At 38.5% G+C, this 23492-nt stretch overlaps 1 protein-coding gene across 4 annotated transcripts in view; it reads right to left on the reverse strand.

The window, feature by feature from the left end:
• The window catches only part of KPNA1 (karyopherin subunit alpha 1), a 61685-nt gene that overhangs the window by 14234 nt on the left and 23959 nt on the right, over positions 1-23492 (reverse strand). For all 4 annotated transcript variants that reach the window (XR_009819514.1, XR_009819513.1, XM_062005662.1 and 1 more), the window contains 5 exons: positions 18210-18298; positions 16315-16414; positions 15589-15752; positions 14201-14279; positions 10343-10468 (listed from right to left, as the gene is read on the reverse strand). Coding sequence is in view for 2 of the 4 variants with exons in the window: in XM_062005662.1 (XP_061861646.1) it covers positions 10343-10468; positions 14201-14279; positions 15589-15752; positions 16315-16414; positions 18210-18298 (558 nt within the window). In the remaining 2 variants the exon portion in view is untranslated. The remainder of the gene's footprint in view (positions 1-10342; positions 10469-14200; positions 14280-15588; positions 15753-16314; positions 16415-18209; positions 18299-23492) is intronic.

The following is a 23492-nucleotide window of genomic DNA, read 5'->3' on the forward strand; positions in this document are numbered from 1 at the left end:
GAGGTGGGTGAGGGTCTCGGCATCAGGCACCAGAGGGGCCACAGACTAGGGAGTATGTCTCTGGGGTGCCAAGAAAAGGTAATTCGGGGCCAGCAACTGGTGTTAGACCTTGACTCTGACAAGAAAGGTGCTCCTGCAACTGGAGCAGGTGAGGGTCCCTCTATCAGCCACTGGGAGAGTATCACAATCCAAGGGGCCCCGATGCCAGGCACCAGTGGAACTGGGGAGAAGCTGAGCGAGGCTCTCAGCACCTCAGCTGGAGTGGGGCTGCAGGTCACTGGGCACCAGCTCCATGTGATGGAGAAATCTACACTATCCCCAAATATGGTAGTGGAGGATCATAGTGTACATTATTAGCTGGCAAACCAGACTAGGTGGCAAGTATGAGGCCCATGTTGCTATTCAAGGGGTCTGCAAGCATGGGATGCTTGAGATGAATGTCTGTATCTGCCTCTGAGAATCAAGCAGAAGTAGGCTGTGAGTACGAGCCAAGTACAGCAAGTCAAGAGAGCTCATGATCCAGGCATGGACAGTAGATGGGCAGAGAGCCCATGCTGAGATACTCAAGAGATCTGTGAATGTGTGTCTGTCGACCTAGAGAGCAAGGACATGCAAGTTTTCACTAGTGAACCTATCACTTGGAGATGAGAAAACGGACTGGCAGTCTACACTTAACGTCCTGTTGAGTACAGGTAGTTCTACACAAGGGCATTGAAGAGCAAGGCAGCCCTGTATTAAGGTATATTTTCTACTAGGAGAGCTTGATACAGCTCTAGGATAAGATATGTGAGGACATTAGTATTTTACTGGTCTAGCAAAGAGCAAGTGAAAAATCTCATTATCACTTTTTAAATGCTCTCCTCAAAAGAAAACTTTTACATGAGACTTACTCTTCCTTAGAAGCATTTTCTTAAAACGGACTTTTTCAGTAGGCACTAAAATCAGAGTATGTCACATAAGCATGGAACTAACTCTTAGCTGACAGGCAGTAACGCATTTATGAGTCTTCTTAAGGCCGAATAAAAAATTAGAAAAAAAACCCCACACCACCTTAAAATGTTTCAATTTCAACTTGAAAAACTGCTGAATTCCAGAACAAAGGAAACTAGCAGTGGGAGGGCAGCAAGTAAGAGAATCACAAAAGACTGTTATTGTGGTCCTTTTGGCTCAATCAAGTTTGAACTCTGCTTCAATGCCAAGACTGGGAGGTAAAATTACTGAGAAGAGTGGAGAAACATGCATTTGAAACTTTTCAGAAGGAACCTAATCCAGATCTTGAGTGCTCTTGGTTCTATTTATTTCTATTTAGTATTCTATTGTATAAAGGGCTACAGACACCCTGTTTACTTTGTTTTACAATGAAGTTAGTTATCTTTACACAAGCAGAATAGGTTAGAGTACCACAATGAATTGCAGCCTTTCATAAGGCACTTCAAGACAGACTGCCTCAAGAGACAAGTAGATTATCACTCACTATATTTTTACATTTCCTACTGCTTGACATGGAATGTAAGTGTTGTCAACATCTCACCCTAGCATGAGTCCCAGTTAAACGTACTTAACTGTCCCCCTGTAGTAAACCAAAGTTTGTTGACACTTGAAAATCCCAGAGCTTAGATTTAAAAAAAAAATACACTAACTAGGTCAGGAAAAAGTTTGTTTCCACATTAATACCATCACTAGATTTCAAAAGTCAAATTAAGCTCAACAAGTGTGGATATAACACAGCATCAATACAGAGAGCACCAGCAGCATGGTACTTACACCCTATGTCTTGCAGCCTTGCCCACAGCAGTTGCTCTTGAAAGGATTCCTAGGCACTACGATAGTTTATGTGCAAACAACAGTTATTGTGGAAACAGGCCACGTTTCCCTTTCAGTTAAATTCCATCTAAGTGATAAAATTAAATAAAACTGCTGAAACACAGCTTGTTTTTTTCCTTGAAGAAAAGCAAACCTCAGGCAGAGTGAAACTCTAAAGGATTGTGGCAGGACAACACACTTAAAACTTCTGAGGATTTAGAGAGTGTTAATACAAGTTACTTTTTTAGTATTATTATACACACATGGAAGTGTGTTGCAGACTAAAGTAATACAGTGCACATAAAATGCTCAAGATATGCATAGCTCTCAAACAGAAGCAGCAATTTCCATTCAACAAGAACTTTAAAAATATGTGAAATAAATAAAAAGAAAATTAAATCAAGCTGTAAGGACTACTGTAGATCTCACTATCACCTATTCAAAGGTTCCACTATACTTCAAAAACTGTCAAGTGCCTTGGCCAATCATGAAAATTATGGGCAACTGCCTCATACATGCCACAAAGATGTTTAAGCAGGCCTTTTGAGCAGCTGTTGCATTGTAATGCTCACACATATGCCCTCTAAATATTACTGGAATTTTTCAAGGAGTGTAACAGCAGGCCAACAACATAACAAAAACTTAAAATCATAAAGGTTTTGGAGTGTTTCTTTATCAGTTTCATATAGATTTTTGTAATCCAAATTACTCTTGTCCTTGCATGTAAGAACAAAACATAGTAGCATCCTACTTCCAACAGCAATCATCAGCAGATGCACAGGAAAGTGTCAACTGTGGTCATATTTATTTTTCTGATAGTTGCAGCAGTGAGTTACAGTCAGACTACACCCATATTAAAACTTATGTGCTTGTTTGTCCTAAATGCAGCACCTAGCCATCATTCTAATGCTTCTTTCTCAACGATCTTGCTCAAAAATAAAGAACAATAATTTCTCATTCACCTTCTCAGATGCCACACATTTATCTACCGCATTCTGCCACCTTTCCCTTCTCCTGTCTCAGTCTACAAACTTCATCCTCACATGGAATAAAACTGACATTTTACCGTCCCTCCTTACTACTCGCTCCTACCATATTGTCTGAAGATGCATCTAACCACAGGGCAACAACAATGAAGATTTATACTGGAACAAGAATAAGGATTCCCCTTTGGGGCATTTTTCATCCCTTTCATGATGATTCCTGATATTTACATTGGCTGTTACTGTTAGGCATTGAGGTGGTATACTCAGATATCTTTCTGCAGAGTAGGTAATTCACAGCCCATCTTTGAACATATTAAACTAACAATGATTTTTTTGTCCAAGTGCATCCATTTGTATTTGCTGGAACTGATCTTCATCTTCACTTGTAACTACGAGTCTTTCACAAAGCTGAAATCAAATTATAATTGAAATCTGAAATTTTCAAATTTAAACTGAATTGTAATGTTCAGTGCTTCACCAAATCTGTCCCTCACTTCTCAAGTGTCAGTTTTGGGGGGTTTGTGTTTTCGTTTGTTTGGTTTCTAAATATATGGTATCCCTGTGCTGTGGCCCTCCAAGAGGGTTGTCTGTCTCTCAGAAGCATTCTCTATCCATATTTATTTTAATCAAGCTTTATAGCATTTGATTTTTAAAGGAGGAAGCTAGATTAAAGTGATTTTTCAGAATTTTATTACCTATGCATGGATGTTGAATCTAAACACATTGTACACTGTAAGGCAGCGGGTCTTCAGCAGTATATTAAATCAGTACGTTGAGCTGGTCAATACCAACTGAACTTGCTTCTCCTCCTTTGGGTTCCTACAAGTGAATCACTTACAGTATGCAAAAATATAAACATACATTTTTGCATGCAAGTATCAGAATCGTGTGTTTACACATGATTAGTCACATAAATGCAAAAGCAATCAAGTCTTATGGCATAACTGTTTTCCTGCTCCTGCAACTACCTTTAACAAACAAAGATTACTGTCAACACTCTAGCTAGCAGCTGTGAATACAGTCCTACTGCCATGATCTACTTCTCCTGGCTGGAAATTTCAGTTCACAGAGTCTTCTCACTTGTGTCCCAGTTACCTCATTTATTGATTCAGTTCACAATTGGCTTTTAAATAACACAGCAAATATTTGTAATCAAAAGCACTTAACATGATGGCACAAGTATAAAACCACCACTGCCATCCAAGACCCAGGAAGCACTTCAGACCTCAGTTCTAGCAGACTTTTATGTTGTTGACACAGACACCTAAGCCTACACACTCCAAACTGTGTACAAAGCAAACTTCTATTCAGTTTACATAAGGTTGCTACTGCTGTCAGGAAGAACCTGCACTATAATGAACCTCATTGAGGTCTCTCTAGCTTTTAGAGCCTGTCCTATTAAAAAAAAAAAAAAAAAAAAAAGACAGCTATATACACTACTGACTGCTGAGGTTTTCAGGCAGAATAAAGGAACTAAAGGTATTCTAGCTCTGCTGTCCTCTATTTCGTATGACAGGGATTCATACAGAATCACACATTTCAGGGAGAAGCCTGAAAAGAGATTCTGTACTTAAACACAAACTTGAATCTGAAACATTCATCTTTGTCTTTTGCAAAGAAATATGGACTTGTCAGCAATACCACGTTTTTGCTTCTAATTGAGACATTTGTTCAAGTCTTGCCACCACAAACAGCACATGAAGATTTTGGACTACTTGTCCAAACTGGTCAGAAACCAAACACACTTTAAGTAATTTGATACACAGTTTGCCTGAGTAAACCACAGCTTTATGAATCATGCAATTCCAAGTCTCCAGCATTACTGTAGTCTCTTTGAAGAAGAGCCTCTCACAATTCTTGTGTCTTTACCCCAATTTGTAAAAATGTATTTTGCTCTAGAGTTTTTAAAACTGACAAGCAATATATCATTTGCTACACTTGCCCACATCACGTTTCAGCAAAGATGGGAAACCCTAAGAGAGGAAAAATACAGTATACAACCTGTTGCTACTATGCCTAGCCATACTCAGATTCTTGTGAGAATTTAAGGTATATTAGAAAAGAAGTGATAAGTTTCTTAACCTGTCAACAGGAGAGAACTCCTATGATGTCTTCACTGTCAGATATGGAAGATTGTGTCTGATGTACTGCCTTTCATAGCTTTTCAACGGGTTGCGAAGTTAGAGACAGAACATTTTCTGAGGTATGTGATAGCCTTTCATACCCCTCAGAAGGGTCGACAGTCAGGATTTAGCTTCAGTTGTGCAGTTCTCCATCTGACTCCCAGGAAGCTGCAGTTCCCCTTCTCCCTGACTGGGGAAGCTATCCACTGAAGTACAGCAAAGCTGTATACAAACTAGGAAATTAACAAACAAAAACTATACTTAGTGACAATCATGACTGCATCAGGATATACACATCCAACCCAAACCTTAAAAGCAGAGAAATGATGAGGGGAAAGACTGCTGTATTCCAGCACACTTTTTTGTTGCCTAGGCACTGTTAATAACACACTCTGAAAGGCTTTCACTTCCACCTTTGGCGGTGAAAAACACCCAAACCTCCTGTGCTTTAATATGACCTACAAAAGAAAGTTTAGCACTTATTTTCACACATTTCATGCATGTTAACTTAGATTGCCTACACACTAGAGTTTACTTGATTGTGTTTGACTTAAAGTCTAATGGTGATAGGCTTCTGCCTTACCTTTCAGAAATGGCAGTGAAAGCCTTTGGAGTGTGCTACCGAACAGCATTGTAGGCAGCATGAAAGTGGAAATGAATATAGAAGTCCTTCCCTCTGACTTTATATTTCTATACTTTAGATTGGGTGGATGGAGGGAATGTAACCCAATGCAATCTTAAACAACACTAAATATAGCTCTGTCTGTTAACATTCGTTATGAAAAGTACCTATTAAATTACACCAAAATATTTAATTTTCTTCTTGATGTTCAGAAGGGATTGCTAAATTATGGCTTGAGCACTACTCAAAGATTCCATAGTATTCCAATATCCCGACTGTTCTGGAGCAACAATCCACTAGTTAGATCAGCTAGTAACTTGAAATGATGTCGTTTACTAAGCCAGGCAGACATTCAACTTTCAGGACAAAAATTACCACGTGCTGAAATTATTGTTCTCTCATTTCTGGATAAAGACTGTGCAAGTTGAAAATCCAATTAGTATCACAGAAACTGGACTAGATCTGGCTACGGTATATGACCTCTAGTAGGAACTACCAAGCAATTTGGAGAGACTAGTGATAATGGAAAACAAATTCAGTCTAGAGCTGCACCCAATATTTTAGAGTTGTTTCTGTAAGGAAGATCAGTTCTCAATAAGTAAATGTTTTAATTCATCACACTGTGATATTAATTTAGAGAAAGAAAAAATACCTCCATTCACAGACGAAATGGGTTCATCCATGAACTCAGTTAAATCTGATACTCTTCCTAGATGGGAATTATCCTTTCTCATAGCTACTAAAAACAGTTTAGCATTTTATTCTCCATTTTAGCATTTGACCATCTTCAAGAAACACTTCACCAAACAGCATAGCATTTTCCAACTTCAGAAATTATTTTAAAATGGTTTTCAGCTCAAGTGTTTACAATGATTTTGACACTGAGCAGGTTTGCCTGAAGCAGTACCTGAGAGAAGATGTTTTCTGAGAAAATCAGATATTTCGGCTCTGGAGCTGAAAAGAGGTTTCATCTTATATCTGACATTAAATTTTCTTGGTTGAGGCTAGAAACTACAGAACTAGAGCCCTTCTGGAAATTTGTTACAAACCTATGATAAGACATTCATCATGAGATAACCATTGCAATTACACCTGCAATTGCCAATTTTATTTCCAAGAACCAGTGGCCTCGAGATCTCCAATCAACTTTCCTCTAACAGGCTTCCTGCAATTCCAAAAATCTAAGTCTTATGGTAGACATGATTTGCAGTATGTCATAATTACCAGCATAGTTATCTCCTGCTTAGAATCAGAAAGCCGTTTTTACTATCATTTTTATAACTGCCAGTATAGATTATATTGGGTGTGCACTTAGGGCAGTCAGTGTTCCACTACATACCATGTGTGTGCTCAGAGTTTGAAGGCAGCTCAATTACTCTGAATGGAGACAGAGCAACTCTTAAAAGAAATACAGCTTTCAGTTTTACAGAAGCTGCTTCTCACGTTTTTCCTGAACTTGAGTAAAACATCAACTTGCTTCCACAGCCTTGTCTGTGACATATCCTAAGGCAGATGCTTTTAAATCTGCATATATTTTGGTGATTTGGTTGACAGTGTGTTTTCTTCCTGAATCGAGAATCCTGAGAAAGCAACCTTCTACCCACACAACCACAAGAAATATTTTTATATGCAGAGAGTTAAGGGATTTTTGTACTTCTAAAGAATGACCTGCTAGAAAAGAAGGTGCAATATTAATGTACACACCATTAATTTTCCTCTCCCTGCCTTCACATCTCACCTCTCCAAGTCACAAAGCAGTTACAATTTGTTTTCAGTAGTAAGGGGATTGATCCAAAGTGGTGGTAAGACACCTCAAAATCTTTAAAAACAGTTAAACACACACATGTATAGATATACCTAACCATTTTCTTTAGCTAGGTTAGGCAAATTTTGCTTTAACAAATGACAGACTGTTTTCAAATAAAGATGCAGATTGTGGAGTCTCCTTCCCTGGAGGTCTTCAAGACCCGCCTGGACATGTTCCTATGCGACCTGATCTAGGTGAACCTGCTTCTGCAGGGGGGTTGGACTAGATCATCTCTAAAGGTCCCTTCCAACCCCTACCATTCTATGATTCTATGTGACAACAAAGACAGAAGATTACCAAGGGTATAGTTAAGACTCTCCACCTAAAGCCTTGTCTTTACGTGTCTGAGTAGTGGATATCAGGTGTAAGAATACTGTGCACTCAAGGACAGGCACTTACTCCTTTACTTGAACAGCATTATGTGGTATGGTTAAGACTTATGTAGAAGTAAATTCTATTGAAATAGCTTCTGGTGCACTAGAATTTAAGGTACCCCTAAAGCCTCTTCACAACTTTATCTACAGTAGATCAAGAATATGAAAACAGAAATCCAGAAGTTTTGAATAATTTCTCAAAACAAGCTTTGCTTTCTATTGCCACTTCTGATACTTATTTCTTTATGGACTGACTTGTACTCCTATCTGATTTTCTCAAGCTCTTCTTTTTCTCAGATCTGCAACATTCCTATACAATTGTGCTTCCTGAAGCAACTCGCTGATAGACTTGGGAAAAAAACACAAAGAAAACATATTTGACTGGATTGTTCCCCAGAAAATACTCTTAAGATTTCCCAGGAAAAATAGAAATGGTCTTTTATAGAGAAAATACTGATTCTCACTGTTCTAAGGCAGTAGCAGCATGGATAAAGCAGCCAAAAGACTCTTCACTGCAAGAATTGCAAAGGCAAAATATTTTTACCTTAGCACAAGCAGTAGAAACTACCTTCTCTGCACTGCTAATTGCACAGCAATTACAGTTGCTGATGCAGGAAAAACAACAGTGGTAGAGTTGCTGATTTTACAAAGCACTTTGTCAGAAATTCAGCTAATCCACAGATTAACATACAAGCCATAACAAAGGCAGAATCAAAATTCTTGGAGCTGTACCAAGATTAGATTAAGTATCCATGTTGTTCTCTATCTCACAAAAACTTGACCTTTGGTGGTAAAAGTAAAATCTTGTCTGAGAAAATCAGAGCAAGTACAGCTGTGGGAGTTTACTCACAGTTCAACTTCCATCTTAGTCACATCCTTACATCAGACACAAAGGATTTGCACAGCTTTCCAACAAGTTTTGTTTTTCTACCTACTAATTTCCTAACATAAGTATCTTTGAAGTCAGATGAGCATTCATTCTTAACTCAGCCTCTGCTAAGCTTCCTGGCATTATCTTCCACTAAACTTTATTTCCTATGATTTCTGAGATGAAGACTTCATTCAAGGCATCAAAGCTTTATGCTGCCCCTTCAGCAGCTGAATGTTTTTTATCAGAGAGAATGTATAACCAAAAGACTGCCAAGTGCCACTTGCAAAGCATGAAGTACATATTTTCCTGAGGAAAAACATGCAGTCTCTTTACATTCTTCTGCAAGACTTCTGCAAAAAGAAGTAATTCCCTCCCCTGTGGGAAGGTTAACTACTTCATGCTAACTCTGATCATATAGCATGAACAATCTATCAGTTCATCTAAAATTTATTAGATTATTCATCAGACAAAACTAGCAAGTGTCAGTCTGCCTTCCAAGGACATGGATGCAGAGAAAAGAAGTATTCCTGTTGCACTTTTGACAATATATTATAGGACTACAGTTATTTTCTGTGTGAACATGCATTGTTTATGCTTGGTTACTAATAAGCAAGACATATTTCTAATGTCTAATATTTGTACTATTTATTTCTATTCCTTGAAGAACAGATATCTTCAACTGGACTTCTACACATCCTCTGCAATCCTTGAAACTACTCTGAGAAATGTGGTTGCAGAAGAATTAAATTTGATCTACAGGAGACTGTCATTCAATTGCCTTGACAAGAATCTTGTATATTTATCGGATAAAGCCTGATTTCACTATAATCTGTTTTTCCATCATTGCTGAAAAAGAGAATAAATGAGGCATTCTCCTTGAAAGCCAAGCAAAAAATTCCTCTAATATAGCTGTTCTGAAAAAAACTCCATATCCAGAAAAAACAAAACGTGTTTAGTTTCTTCTTTACCTAGTCAAAGAAAAACTTTTATTTGGGGAAGATATGGTCAATCTCTAATTTACATCACCTAGAGACAAGTTCTGGGAATACTTCCTGACGGCTGACACTAAGTCAAGACTCAGAAGAAAGATGTGGTGCTTTTGGAGGCCTAATTGTAAAAGTTGACACAAGGAAGGGAAATTTTCATTTGCTTCTGTGTGCCACCAATTAACAGGAAGGGATTACAAAATCTGGTACCATCAGAAAGGATGAATCCCAATGTTACACGATAGATTATCCTCCATTGTTGTTCAGCTTAATAGAGATTTTAGATCTGGCTAAGCACATCTGTATCAGTAATTATGAGAAAATATAAACAAGAATAAAGTATTTTACAATGCAGGTGACGGCATATGTTGGTGAAATCAAGGAACATATAAAGTTATTTGATTCTCAGGGTTTGTAGTTTACTCTTTTTGTACTTGACAATTTTTATCTTGGTGACTGTCAAAAGGCATGAAGCAAATTATTTAACATGGTTTTCTTGAGCTTAGCCTCATTTTGTCACTCTAGTATGACCATCTCCCCCCTAATAACCTGTAGATGACTGTAAAATTCAATAATTTGAATTTGAGAGATGACTGGACCACTGAAATGTTCTAATCATGCACAGAGCCTATAATATGCTTCTGCAATTATATGTCTGTGACTATAGACATACAAATACGCACTTTATACAGAAAAAGCAATGTACCGCCTGCTGTGTGTTTCTTCTAGCCTGCAAGACAAAGATTACTTATCATAGCTGAAAAGGTTACCTGAATCTGGGCTCTGTTTCCAGCTGTTATATTGGATATTGTCCAGCACGCTTCCTTTTTGATAGATTCCTTTGGGCTGCTTAGCAAGTGCAGTAAACTCTGCAGGGCTGAACAATTCAGAATTACCTAAATATTAAAGAAAAAACAAACAACATAATCCACAGCTTAGAGGAAATTCAGGATTTAAACAAAAATAAAATATCACAGGAACAAAAAATACTTCTTCAAAATCATAACAAGTATATCACATCAGATTATCCTAAAAGGTTAAAAAAAACCAAAACACCTAGAACTAAGTGTTTGCAGCAAAGTTAATGAGCAACACAATGGAGTAATTCAGGTAAGAGATCAAACCTTTGTTATGATTTCAGTGTGACCTGAACACAAGAATATACTAAGCCCATTATGACCAAATAAATGATGATATTTTCCCATTGTCTTGTTTTCAATAATTTTGTATACTTGGAAGCTCCAACTACTTCTGTTTTCTCCATCAGCTAGCACAGTGGGGCAGAATGTTGGCAGTGTTGTGTCTGGTGACATCATGAACAGGCAATTCTTACTTAAATTGTAAAAAAATATTTTAAACTGCAATTTTACAGAGTAGAAAAGTTGCAGAAAACTCTGTATTTCCAAAATGAACATTTTAAGTGCCCAAAATATGAGAAAATGCTCGAGAACAAGGATGTCAGAAAACTTGATTATGCTGTGTGTGACAGTGAAAGGCTTTCTGATCTTCAAAAAAGGGAATAAGAAGATTCAGTGACTGAAAACTATTTTTTCAATTAAATTCCAACTTCTTACAAGTAAAAAATTGGAAGATCCTACCAAAAAGCACAATAGTTTTTACTTATATGGCCAAAGTAAGCATAAAAGAACCAACAGTGTGGTACAGAATTCTCTGAGAAATTCTTCAGTCTGTTTGTGGATGTCAGAAGGATGAGAGAATCAAGCTGAACCATGGTGATGACTTCTGATTAGGAAATCTGTATACCGAATTCCCTTGTTTATAAAAACAAGGTGGGCTCACCCACCACCACCACCACCTTTCTACTCCATGTTAAGGTTAAAATGGAAAAATTACTGTTTTCAGGAAACTGTCTTGTATGTTGTGTTTATATTAAAAAAAAAATGTATCATCTGTCAAAAGTTGGACTCTTCCTTCTAATAAAGGATTTTTGTGTGCATTCTGTACCCCTCTAGCATACATCACAACCTGCAGGCAGGACTATCATGCTATCCTAAAATTTTAGAAAAGCTTGTGATATGCTCCTCTGAAAAAACTGTGCACAATAAAAATGTTTTAATGTCTTGAATTCAAATGGAAGATTTAAGCAGCATTTAAATATCCTGCATTGCATGTGATTTACAGATTCCTTGTGGGTTTATTTTTAATAAAACTATGAAATCACAAAACACCTCAGTCATTCTTATGACTGCTCTGCAAAACAGATGCCATTGAAACAATACAAGATTATCCATGCAATCCAGCTGAAGAGAAAAAAATTGTGATCATCTAAAAGTCACCTTAATCTCCTCCTAGTGATAAAACACTCAAACAGTGTCCTGATGCTGCCAATTCATATTTATCTCTGATCTCATCATCACAAAGCTACTGAATTATAAAGGATATGTTTATACAAACTAAAAAAACAGAAGCATTGAAATAAGCCTCAAGATTAGGAACCTGGATGATTTGATATCATTTATATGGAAAGAATAATTTAAAATTTTGAATAGGGAATCATAAGCTTTATAAGCATCTACACCTCACTGAAAGCATCTTCCTCCACAGTCTTTGAGTCATTTCACACCTCTGACTGCCACCACTGCTTCATGGATGTCCATTTCACTGTCTCCACTGCACACAGCTCCCCATTCACAGTCACTCCTTGATCCCTTTTCTGCTCTAAGTTTTAGTGATGTCAACAGTTCACCACATCAAGCCTTTCTGAGCCTGTCACTTCAATTTGGTTGTGCATTTGCCAGACAGCTCTGCACCAGACAGACATGCATTAGTTTGTGAACTAGAGACAGATGAAAAGATCCAGTTAAATTTGAAAAGCAGTAGCCTACTCTGTACTTTTCCTCCTCATATCAGCAATTCAGACTTAAAAAAGGATGTCAGAATGCACGAGTCTGAAAACACTTTAAAGTACATCAGCAGAAGGCTGTAACTGAAGCCCCTGCTCTGCGTGTAAAAAGAGACTGCCACCAACCAGAGGATTACGGGTAACATGGTTATGTGAGACATGGACGCTCTGCTCTCTCAGACTTTAAAAACTGGTGTGTTCTGGTTTAGCAAGGAGCAGCTTTTGGCTTAGTAACAGGGGGAGCGGGTTGCAGTGAAGACCCGGTAAAGAGTTTGCGGACCCTCCCCCGGCTCCTGGGTTCACACCCACCTCCGGCCCGGCTGGGCCAATCTGGCGCCTCTGCCATCACTATTTAGGGGACGGGAATTTGAAATGCAAGGCAGGAGGTGTAAGAGTGATACAAGATGGAGGCGACCACGCGGACCCTTCAGCCAGAGAAGGAGGAAGGAAGGAGGAGCAGTAGACCGGAGACCCTTCTGCAAGCCATGGCGAGAATGCAAGCTGTGCCCCTGAAACCTGTGGAGATCCGTGGCAGGACTGAGAGCCACCAGCAGCTCCATGTGAGTGAGCCCGGACGGGCGAGGGACTGTGTGGGGAGACGGCCATGGCCCAGGCCGTGTTGGAGAGCCTGCACGTCGCAGAGCAGCCCCACACGAGAGGCAGAGAGGAGCTGCAGCCTTTGGAATGGGTGCACGTCAGAGCAGCCTGTGCAGGGCTGCTCTGTGTGTGAGTTACCCCACGGACTTGCAGGGAGGACTGGTGTGGAGTTCACCCGTCCTGAGGAGGGACAGACGGCAGAAGCTATTGGGAGCAGACTGACTGAGACCTCCACTGCCTGCCCCCCCGAACCGTTCGGGGGGGGGGCAAGGTAAAAACCTCGGGATCAGGGCTCTGAGCCCGGGAAGAGGGGAGGTGTGGCAAGAAGGTGTTCTTAAAAAGGCTGGTTGGACTTTCCATTGATGTATTACTCTGTGTTGTTTCGTTTTGGTTATGTTTTGGTGTTTTTTTTGGGGGGGTATGTTTTAGTTGATGTTGCATTAAATTATTTTCTGTTTTCTTCCCCAAACCGAGTGGCCTGGTCTGTTTTGTCCTGGACCTTAAGCGGCAATTAAGCCCTCCCTGCCCTCGAGCAATCCTCAGCCTCTTCGGTACTTGAGGCTAATCGTGGTCTTTGTTCCCTGATGGGCCTAAACCACGACATGGTGGAAGCTGCTGTCTCTTGCAAAATCTACCAAGTAGCAGGATGACAACCTAGTGCTTCTGAAGCACCAGGTTTCCTAGCTCCAAGTTTCATTCCAATACAGTGTTGGGAGTCATTGCCTCTTATTAATGCTCCTTCAAATACATGCCTACATACAGCTACATACCACCCAAAAAATTGACTAGACACCTGGTATTGGTATTTTCATCATAGACTGTCAACACCATATAATGTGACAGGCCTTAGATGGCCCTTTCACAGCATGCCATTCCACATCAAATTCAGTCTAAGAGGCAGACTTGCTTTAAGCATGCCAGAAAAAGAAAAAAGAACCCTGAAGGATATTGCAGAGTTACATATAAATCCCAGACAGAGCTATACAAGAATCCACAGCAGTTCAGGACCAAACAGAAAGGCTATGAAAATCATGTTTTGAGGTAAGTAGTGTCAGAAATCCTTGACTTTGAAACTTCAAAAGGAACAAACAGAGGTGCTCGTGAATAGGTTACCACAACTAGTTGAAAGATGAACTGCTGTACAATATGAAAGAAAGTGAATCCATACCTGGGTCTGGATATCATCTCCTGTGACAATGTTCCCAACAGCTCGTAAGGCAGGAGATACAACTTTGTAGTCATTGTGCCTAAAATTACCATGGAAAGATACAAGTGTTAACCATCCTGAAGCATCTCCACCTTTACATCCTCAAGGAAGGAATACCCATCAGCCAGAGGAAAATTTCCCTGCTAAGCCTGACTTAACCCTCACCGTCTGAATCAAAACTCTCTTTGATTTTACAGTAATAGCAAGTCTTATTAGGGTTTCTAAATATTCAGGCCTTTATAGATACAATTTAGCAGCATAAAAATAAAATATGGGACTAAAAGAATACAAGTACTTCACAGTATAGACATCTTTGGGACGGAAAAAGTAAACAGCTTTAACTCTAAAACACAATGTAGCACAAAAAAAAAATGAGACAGAGGAACCCTGACAGAAGCCATGTGTTTTATCTATACAGCTGTTTGAGCATCTTCTGTCACCATATCAGACTGGAATAAGAAGGATAAAGATTTTGTTCTCAAATGACAACATTTATTTTTAAAAAGGTACCTTAGGTAATACATTCTATTTATTAATCCAGCATCGTATTTGCTTTAATCTGAAGAGCCTCAATAGTCAATTTACATCACTAAAAACCATTATTTCCTGTTCTCAGGTAACTGAATGTTCCACGTCCTCCCTTTAGACCTGAAAAAAAAGGACTGAACAAGGCCAGTCTCCCTGATACCAAATCCCCACAGCCACACTTCACTGATCAAAGTGTGTGTATTCTTCTACAGTAAGAGTTTAAGAAATTATTTACATTTTAGGTCCCTGAAACTGTAAATTCCAGTAAATTTTAGTATTTTTTCATTTCTGTCTTCAATAAACTTCACTAGTTTCATAAGTAGGTAATTATAACATGGACTTGAATGGCACAGGGAAAATTCCAGTAGATAATATTTCATAGAATCACAGACTGGTAGGGGTTGGAAGGGACCTTCAGAGATCATCTAGTCCAACCCCCCTGCAGAAGCAGGTCTACCCAGATCAGGTCGCATAGGAACATGTCCAGGCGGGTCTTGAAGACCTCCAAGGAAGGAGACTCCACAACCCCTCTGGGCAGCCTGTGCCACTGCTCCGTCACACTCAGTGAAATAGAATTACATCTGTTAGGTGCAGGAAATAAATCTCTTAAGAAACACAGAAATAGTATAAAAAAAGTTCCATTGCTTCTGATACTCACGGCAAATAGAGAAGATTGAACATCGATAGGTAAAATTAAAACTCAAATCTTGCATTTTGGAAATAATTACATTTCAATACATATCTAATTAAACTTCCTACTGCTAGAACCTCGATTTTAGGGAAAGGGTGAATAGTACATTTGGTTAGAACAAATTTCTTACATCAGCAATTCCACAAGTCTTCTGCAGACTCCTGCATCGATCACAGCCTGGATTTTATCATTGGGGCCATCAGACAAATAGGACAAAGCCCAGCAGGCATCAGCTAATACATCTGTGTCATTGACAAAGAGCAGCCAGGAAAGCACACTAAGACAAGGTGAAACCTGTAAGATATTAAGAGATACATATATTGTGCAATTAAAAGGGCCAGAAGACCTATTAACATGCCAGTTAATTTTGTATGTGACACAATAGGAGCAGGCACTGGCATCACAAGGTTCAATACTCGGAAAATTTCAGACCTAGGCAGCACTTGTGCAGGGCAGTAGTACAAGTACAGACGAGTACATCAGCAGAAAAGCACTATGAGAATTCTTCAGCCTCTACAGCACAATGTCTGGCAACTTAAACTCATACTTGTGCAAAGTATGACACACCTTAGTGGACTACAGCAGTCAAGATGTACAGAGCTTTGTTCTGATGCAGGATGGTCACCTCCAATACGGGGACAGTAACAAAAGCCTCAGAGGCAGCTATACTAAAACAGCGGTTGTGAGTGTTTGCCCAAAGGGCTAAATACGTTCCAAAACTTTATCTGTAAGAAGTCCCTACCTCCTTCCAGAGAAATTCTATAACACTTCAACTATTTTGTTTCAGTTTCATCACCCTTATTGCTTATTTGGCTACCATCACCTCATGACACATTTTCTTTCAAACACCTCTTACCTTGGCAAAATCTGGAGGAGGATTTTTCCCTCTGCAGAGGTTGGATAGAGCCCAAACAGCATTTCGGGTCATAGTAAGACGGTTCTGTTTTGAAAGCAATCTAAAACAAACCAAGAAAAAAATCCAATCTTTGCATTTTAATAATCAAAGCCAGGCAGCCCTGTAGTGTAAGCTGCATGAATCATTAAAACTCAGGCCTGTATTTTAACATACACCTGGGCAAAATATGATAGATTTTGTTTTCTAGAAATATACATCCTGAGGAAAATCACACTTGATGGCTGGATACTAACACACGTGCTAGACATGTGAATCCTAGAATCCTGACAAAACCAATAACTATTATGGTAAAAGTGTGTTTATTTAATAGTTTAGATACTCATGTGGCAGATTAACAGTAAAAAGGCACAGGAATTCTGACAAAAATACTGTTCAAAAAAGAGAGAGTGCATCCTTCTATTAGAGAATTTTGGCAGTCTCAGACTATCAGACTCCACTTTTAAACTTTTGTATGTTAACTAGTGAAGGAGAACAAAACTTATCCTCAGGAAATGTGTCTGGTCAAGATTAGGGCTTCCCAAACACTCAAGACAGTCACAGTAAGAACCGTTTTACAAACTTTTTGTGCACATTGGCTCCACTCTCAGCATATGGGAGCCTTGACCACTGAGTTCCTGTTAAAACACAATTTTACAGACTATCCCAAACTAGTCTCTTCCTGCAGTTGTTAATGTGTGGCATCCACACATCAGCTGCAGGGTTTAGCTTCTGCTTGGCAAGACACAAGAAGCCCAACGATGCGATGAACTGTAATACTGACACCTTCAAGAGACTGCATACCAAAATTGCCCTCTTACATTAGGACTATCACACCAATCAAGGCTGCCTCAGTCATGGTTACATTGCGAGTCTCCTTTTGCGAGATCAATCCTAGTACTGACAAAGATGTCTGTGGAGTTGGTTAATTAAGTCAAACACAGTGTGAACCCTCTAAGAAAGACATTTTTCCTGACAAATTTAGAAACAACTAGCCATAGTGCTCTTTGGCCTAGGAGGAATGCAGTAAGGCAAGACCTAGTTCTTCTACAACTGTACTAACTAGGTCTCTTTTTCTCATGGTCATTCCACACTGTATCAACATCTGTAAGAATGCACTGGAGAACTCTACTACTTCAAACAGAGTTTGCAAAGGAGAGAAACTGAGTAATTCTAATTTGGAGAGACAACACAAGATGGTGTCACTGTATCAGCAATAATATAGTCCTTCAGTAGAGGAACATCAAAATAATTAGCAGACAAGACAAATGACACAAAACAGGAGGTCTAGAGACCTGGATTTGTTCAGTCTTAGAAGACCGTTTAAGATGATATATAACTGTTGCCTACAACAGTTTAGCACGTGGGTAAAGAAGCAGCCAGATCCTGCATAGTAACATGACAAGAGATAATTTTAACAAGATAAACTACAGAGAATTCTGATTAGGTATCAGAACATGTTTTTTCGCCATGTCATGATCAAATGCTGCAGAAGGTTCCCTCAGGTGGTTACTTTTGATGTTCTAAATTTGACTGGTTAAGTAGTTGAGCAATCTAATCTGATCTCACCTGCTACAAAGAAAGGCTTTGACTAGATGACCTCCAGAGGCACCTTTCAACTTACTCTATGACTCTGTAATAAGCCCAGGCATCCACCCACTCTGTAGAATAAAATAGTTCCAGCTTAGTTGCTCCTAAAATGCGTTTAGCTCCAGTACAAAAATAGCTCAGGAGCTCCTATTCAAAAGGCTTATTAGTCCACAATAAACAAAAAACCAATTATTTTTCAAAGAAAAAAAAAAATCAAACTTTGGGCTTAAGACAAGCAAATTTCTGAGAAACTATTAAAACACACTTACTGCAATAATGGGGGTAGGATATTACAGTCCAATACATAGTCTCTGCACATAGTACTGTCTCCAGCAATGTTGCCAAGAGCCCATACTGCCTGCAATGAAAAACAGAATAGTAATTGCTTTTATTCTCACAATTCAATTGATTTAGTATATGTATTAAAGTGGGAGATACTCTGGTCTCACTGTTAGAACCTGGATAACATACAGGAGGGGAATGCATTCTGGTTGAATATTACGTATACACCCAAGCTCACTAAATGATTCAGGGGTATTTACACAGAAGACTACTAAAACAGCCAACATGTATGTCTCCAAAGACTTGCAGGCAGACATAACCTTGCTCTGTCCATAATATGAGAGATAAATCTCCTCAGGCTTAGCAATATAATTCTACACTCCTGATTCAGAGCTGGTTCAAATCCAGATTTTCACAGCACACACTAAGCAAGTTCATATCTACCCAAAAAACATCTGTGTGGAACAATCCATATTAGTATTTCCTTAGAAGTCATAAAAGCATGCATTGTTTACACAGTCATATTAAGAATGCTGACACCAACTAAGATGAAAACGAGAATTTGTACGCAAGATCAACCAATATTCAGAATCAAAGAGTTCAGACAGGCATTGGTATATATTCTTTAAGAGAAAACTATATAAGACAAAGCAAGTGTTGCCTATTAAGACATATTTATGGGAAAACACGAGACCAGGTATTTTCTCCCTTGGACATCAGTACTACTGTAACCATTTTGAGAAGAAATGATCTAAGATACCAGAACATAATTAGAGAACAATAAAATTCTTCTTCTACAGTATGATAAGAATTAAAAATTTAGTTGGTTTTGATTTCTATTTATGGGTCAAGTGGCGGGTTTGATATCACTGTCCTCTAGTACAAGAGTGATAACTGGAAAAAATTGAAGTATAAGAGCCATTTTATGAATTTCATAAAATATACAGATGTACAGACAATACTTTGTCACACGAGAAAGTGTATGAAACTCACTTTTTATATTTATTTTATCAGAGGTCTAAATGTCATAAAGTAGCAAAAATGCTACTTCAAAAAAACAGACTCCAGCCACTCTAAAGGCCCAAAACCATTAGCAAATCCTGCAAAATTAATACAGCCAGATGTAGATACAAAATGGAGATACGGATGTCAGCTTGCTAGAAACAAAACAAAAAGACTCTGTACCAGTATACACCATTGACAGATTAATTGGAAATCCCTAAACTGCAAGTCGTTAAGAGACTAGGAGACTACTCTGGGGAAGGATTAGTTTGTTTTGCTCTCCTACTGTTTTCCAGGCTTCGGCTCTCAGTCAGGGAGAGGGCATAAGGTTAGACTGGCATTTCTATCCAACGTCCCCCAAAGTCAGTTTTCATAATGAAAACTTATTATTCATTCCAATTACTATTATTTTTACAACTGTTGTGACAACAGTTTGTCTGAAATAGCAGTATAACCTTGGGTCTGGCAGCCTCATAGAGTCAAGACAAAGAAGGCAGCTAGTGGAAAAATGTAGCTGAAGAGACAGAACATATGCCAGCTCCTGCAAAAAGCCATTCATATTAGGACAGTAAAAAGCCATGCTCATTGCTCACTGCAGTGCCCACATTTCTGCAGCAATGAGAAGCTCAAGGAATGAATCAAAGGTTTCAGTTGGTTTTAATAAATTCGTGGATCTTCTAAAACGACTTAGAGGTGAAAAAAGTTGGACTTTCTTTTTACTGAACGTGTGGATAACTTCGTATGAAAACAACAACCTCCTTGTCTGGGTACCCTTACACACATTAAAACACCCCTGGAAGTTGTATTTTTTTTGTCCGTGGGCTTTGTTTCTGCCATTATAGCAGTATCTATTTTTAGCGTTGACAACAGCAATAATCACTTAATCCAAGAATCCATTTTGACCCTGAACGACAGACTGGTTTTGCAACAGCAAATCTCACATCAAAAAGTCTGACCAGAGATGCCAAATAGCATCTCTACTGCTTTCCCACTCTTGATCTTTTTATTGCAAGTGAATTCTAAACAAGTTGTCTGATATCTGGACCTGCTAAGAGAGGATGTTACAAGAAAATCTTACAGTGCTAAGACTGACAGTATGCAAGACGAAAAGAAATTGCAATATCTAGAAGAATATGCAAGGCTTCATTCAACAAGAAGCATGTCTTTCCTTAAGGAATTACTTTGGCTCTTCAGATAAGTGAGGAATGTTAAATCACACACCCCAAATGTTTTTATCTTCTTTTCTGGATAGTGGCAGAGGTAAAATTATATTAATTCCATTACATTTCAGAGTTTATTAAATCTAAAAGATATCTGAGTTAAAAGAAAAATCACATTTCAGTACTTTTGAGTTATCTACATCCTGAGATGAACATACCTGTCATTTTAAGATTTGCAGTCTGACTTTTTAACCAGTATCTTTAGGTAGCAAAGTTGTGTGTAAACTGAAAATGCAAATACTGCCTTGTCAATTGACAGTGTCCATTTTTATACACTTGTATAAACTTCAATTTGTCGCTAATAGCAGAGATGGGATTGTTGCAGGCCTCCAGTTTATTTTACTTGTTATTAAACTCCACTGTTTTTTCCCCACAGTGCTGGACAACTTCCACAGTCAGTTACAGTAAAATACAAGCTTTGTAGAGTACTGTTGAACCATATGGTGCCTTCTATGACTATTCCATTTGCTTTCTAACAATCCTCCACTTTTTTAGGCCTTTGTATATTTAAATCAAATGCTAAACCAAACACCAACAAAAGAGTCTGTGCCTCTTGGTAGGGAAGAAATATTATTGAGAATCCACACTTCCTCTACTTTTGGCTGCTAACTTCAGAAACAGATCTAATGCTGGGATGAAGACAGTGAAGATTAGCTTGCATACAAGTATGATTGATAAGTGGACATAAGGAAGGATACCAGAAGGCCAAATTTCTAGGAGACGGCTTCTACTATGCCACAACACAGAAAAAGAAAATACCTTTCAGTGGCTGGAGTGGTCATAGTTGCATATTTCTCTCATCTCAATCACCCAAAGTAAGCAATCCATACCTGTGCCTGGGCTGTCTTTTCTGATCTTGATTACTAAGACCTAGTTAGTACAACTACTAATGTAAAAGCCAAACACAACACTAGACTCAAGGTCACCTCTGCCAAGCAGACAATGGGCGCCAAAAAGAAGAGCAATACAACTAGAAAAGGAAGAATACTGAAGGAAAGACACATAATCTCTTTTAGCTGAAAACAAATCTTCCCAAAGGAGAAGAGAGAACCTGGGGATGCTCCTGCTACTGGTTGTCCATCAGAGCACAATGGTACAGATCTGTCACTGTGAGACAGCCTCAGTCATCTCAGACAGGGAGCGTAATGCCGTGCACGGTTTTTGAAGGAAATTCAGTGTTCATCAAGGAAACTCAAGTTGACAACCAGGTTTTAAATACAAGGGAACTCTGGAAAGAACTGCAGCTAAGACACTGCTGAAAAGCTAGATCAACCTTAAGTACGTCTGAAGTGTGTTGATGGAGTTATGTAATATAAACCATTTCCCTGTGGCATCTCTTAATTTTCAGATGTCTTTTGGAAGAAAAAATTATGATGAAAGAAGGCTAGGGCATATGTCACTGATTTCAGCACGTCAAAACCGAAAAGGCAAGAGCTGGAGAGATGTAGACAGAGAAAGTGTGAGATACAATCTGAGAAAGGCTGATGTATGCAACACAATGATTGCAGTAAATGATAGGAAGGTAATTAAACGTCAGCCTGTATAGCTTAATGGTAAATAGGTCTTATAAAAAGACATAAGATGTAATTTCATTAAAATACATGTTGTTTATCAAAAATAGTTCTAAATATTTCTTCACATAGACTTGTACAAAACCACAGATTTAGACTTAGAAACTAGCACACACAAAAGAAAAAGGGCAACATACTCAATTAAAACTTATAGATATTAAAAATTAACTGTTGGAAAAATAATGATCAGATAAGGCAAACTGGTATTAGTTTCTGAGCAACTGCTAAGACAAATTTGAAATAAAGACACAAGTTCAATGGTGTAAGTCTGTAAGACTGACTTACTGTAATAAAAAGCTAGTCAATAATGATTAGCCAGTAAGCCAAATTTAAATAAGATTAAATATTAATATTTAATCATTTTAGGTTTTGCTATGGCATGTATTGAAAATTATATTACCACTAAAATTTCTTCTACAGAGTTACTATCTCATTTAACATGAAGAATGGTTTACTAAACACAGCCTTCAATATTTCTTTTTCTTTTCATCTTTTATTACATGATTGTAGGGCTAGCTTCTGGCCCATCTGCCCTGAACATGTAGCTATATTTTCTGTGTTTTCATGTATTTTGGCAATTTGTTGTAAAGGTATCAAGAATTGCTTGTAAATAATAATTTTCACATCACCACTGTTAGACAAGAGAAGAATCATCATTTTACAGGGTCAAAATATCTTCCAGTTACAGAAATCCAGCTTAAGTCCAGGACCAGATTTGCTCAAAAAATGTCATTTGCAGAAGCACTGAGTTTCTCAAACGCAAAACAAGAAGGTGTTTCTTCACACTAAGCATTCAAAAAACACAGAACTCATACTCACTTTACTGAAAACTGATACAAGCAAATTGTTCAGCATCAAACACTAAGTAGTGGATAAATGTATCTCAGAAACTGCAATTGCTTTAATCGTGACGATCTCTTCCCTTTTCTCCTTCATTCACTAGAACATGTTCCACCTTTAACAAACAGGGCCACAGTGTGACAAATAAAAGCCTCCTTTACTACCCACTCATTTGTTACCAGGGCAACAATCGGTATATATGCTGAATGAGAAGAAAGTCATCTGGAAAAATACTATGCAACTCTACATAAATGCTATCCTGTAATGCAGAAATAAAAGCCTTAAAGCTCTTAGCACTTTTCATTTTTGTTTTGGTAGATATTATAGTGAAAGCTTTAAGTTCTTCTAAAGCTGCTAGAAAAAACAAAACTTCTTTCATATTGGCCTGTACTAGAGCCTAAGTCAGCTGCAAGCAGGGCTGCAACCTTTAGAACTGCAGCACAAAAACCCATTATGAAAATGTGGGTAACAGTTTGCAGTGGTTTATTTTCCTTCTCTAGCACAGCTTACTACAGAGCAATTTGTAACCGGTATTGAGAGACTTACTGGTACAATGAGATCATGGATTCAATAACAGAACTGCATAGAAAAATATTTTCCAGTAATCACAACCCACTCTGCCTGCCCAAAACCTCAA

Source organism: Colius striatus, chromosome 1 (assembly GCF_028858725.1).
Source record: "Colius striatus isolate bColStr4 chromosome 1, bColStr4.1.hap1, whole genome shotgun sequence".
NCBI lineage: Eukaryota > Metazoa > Chordata > Aves > Coliiformes > Coliidae > Colius > Colius striatus.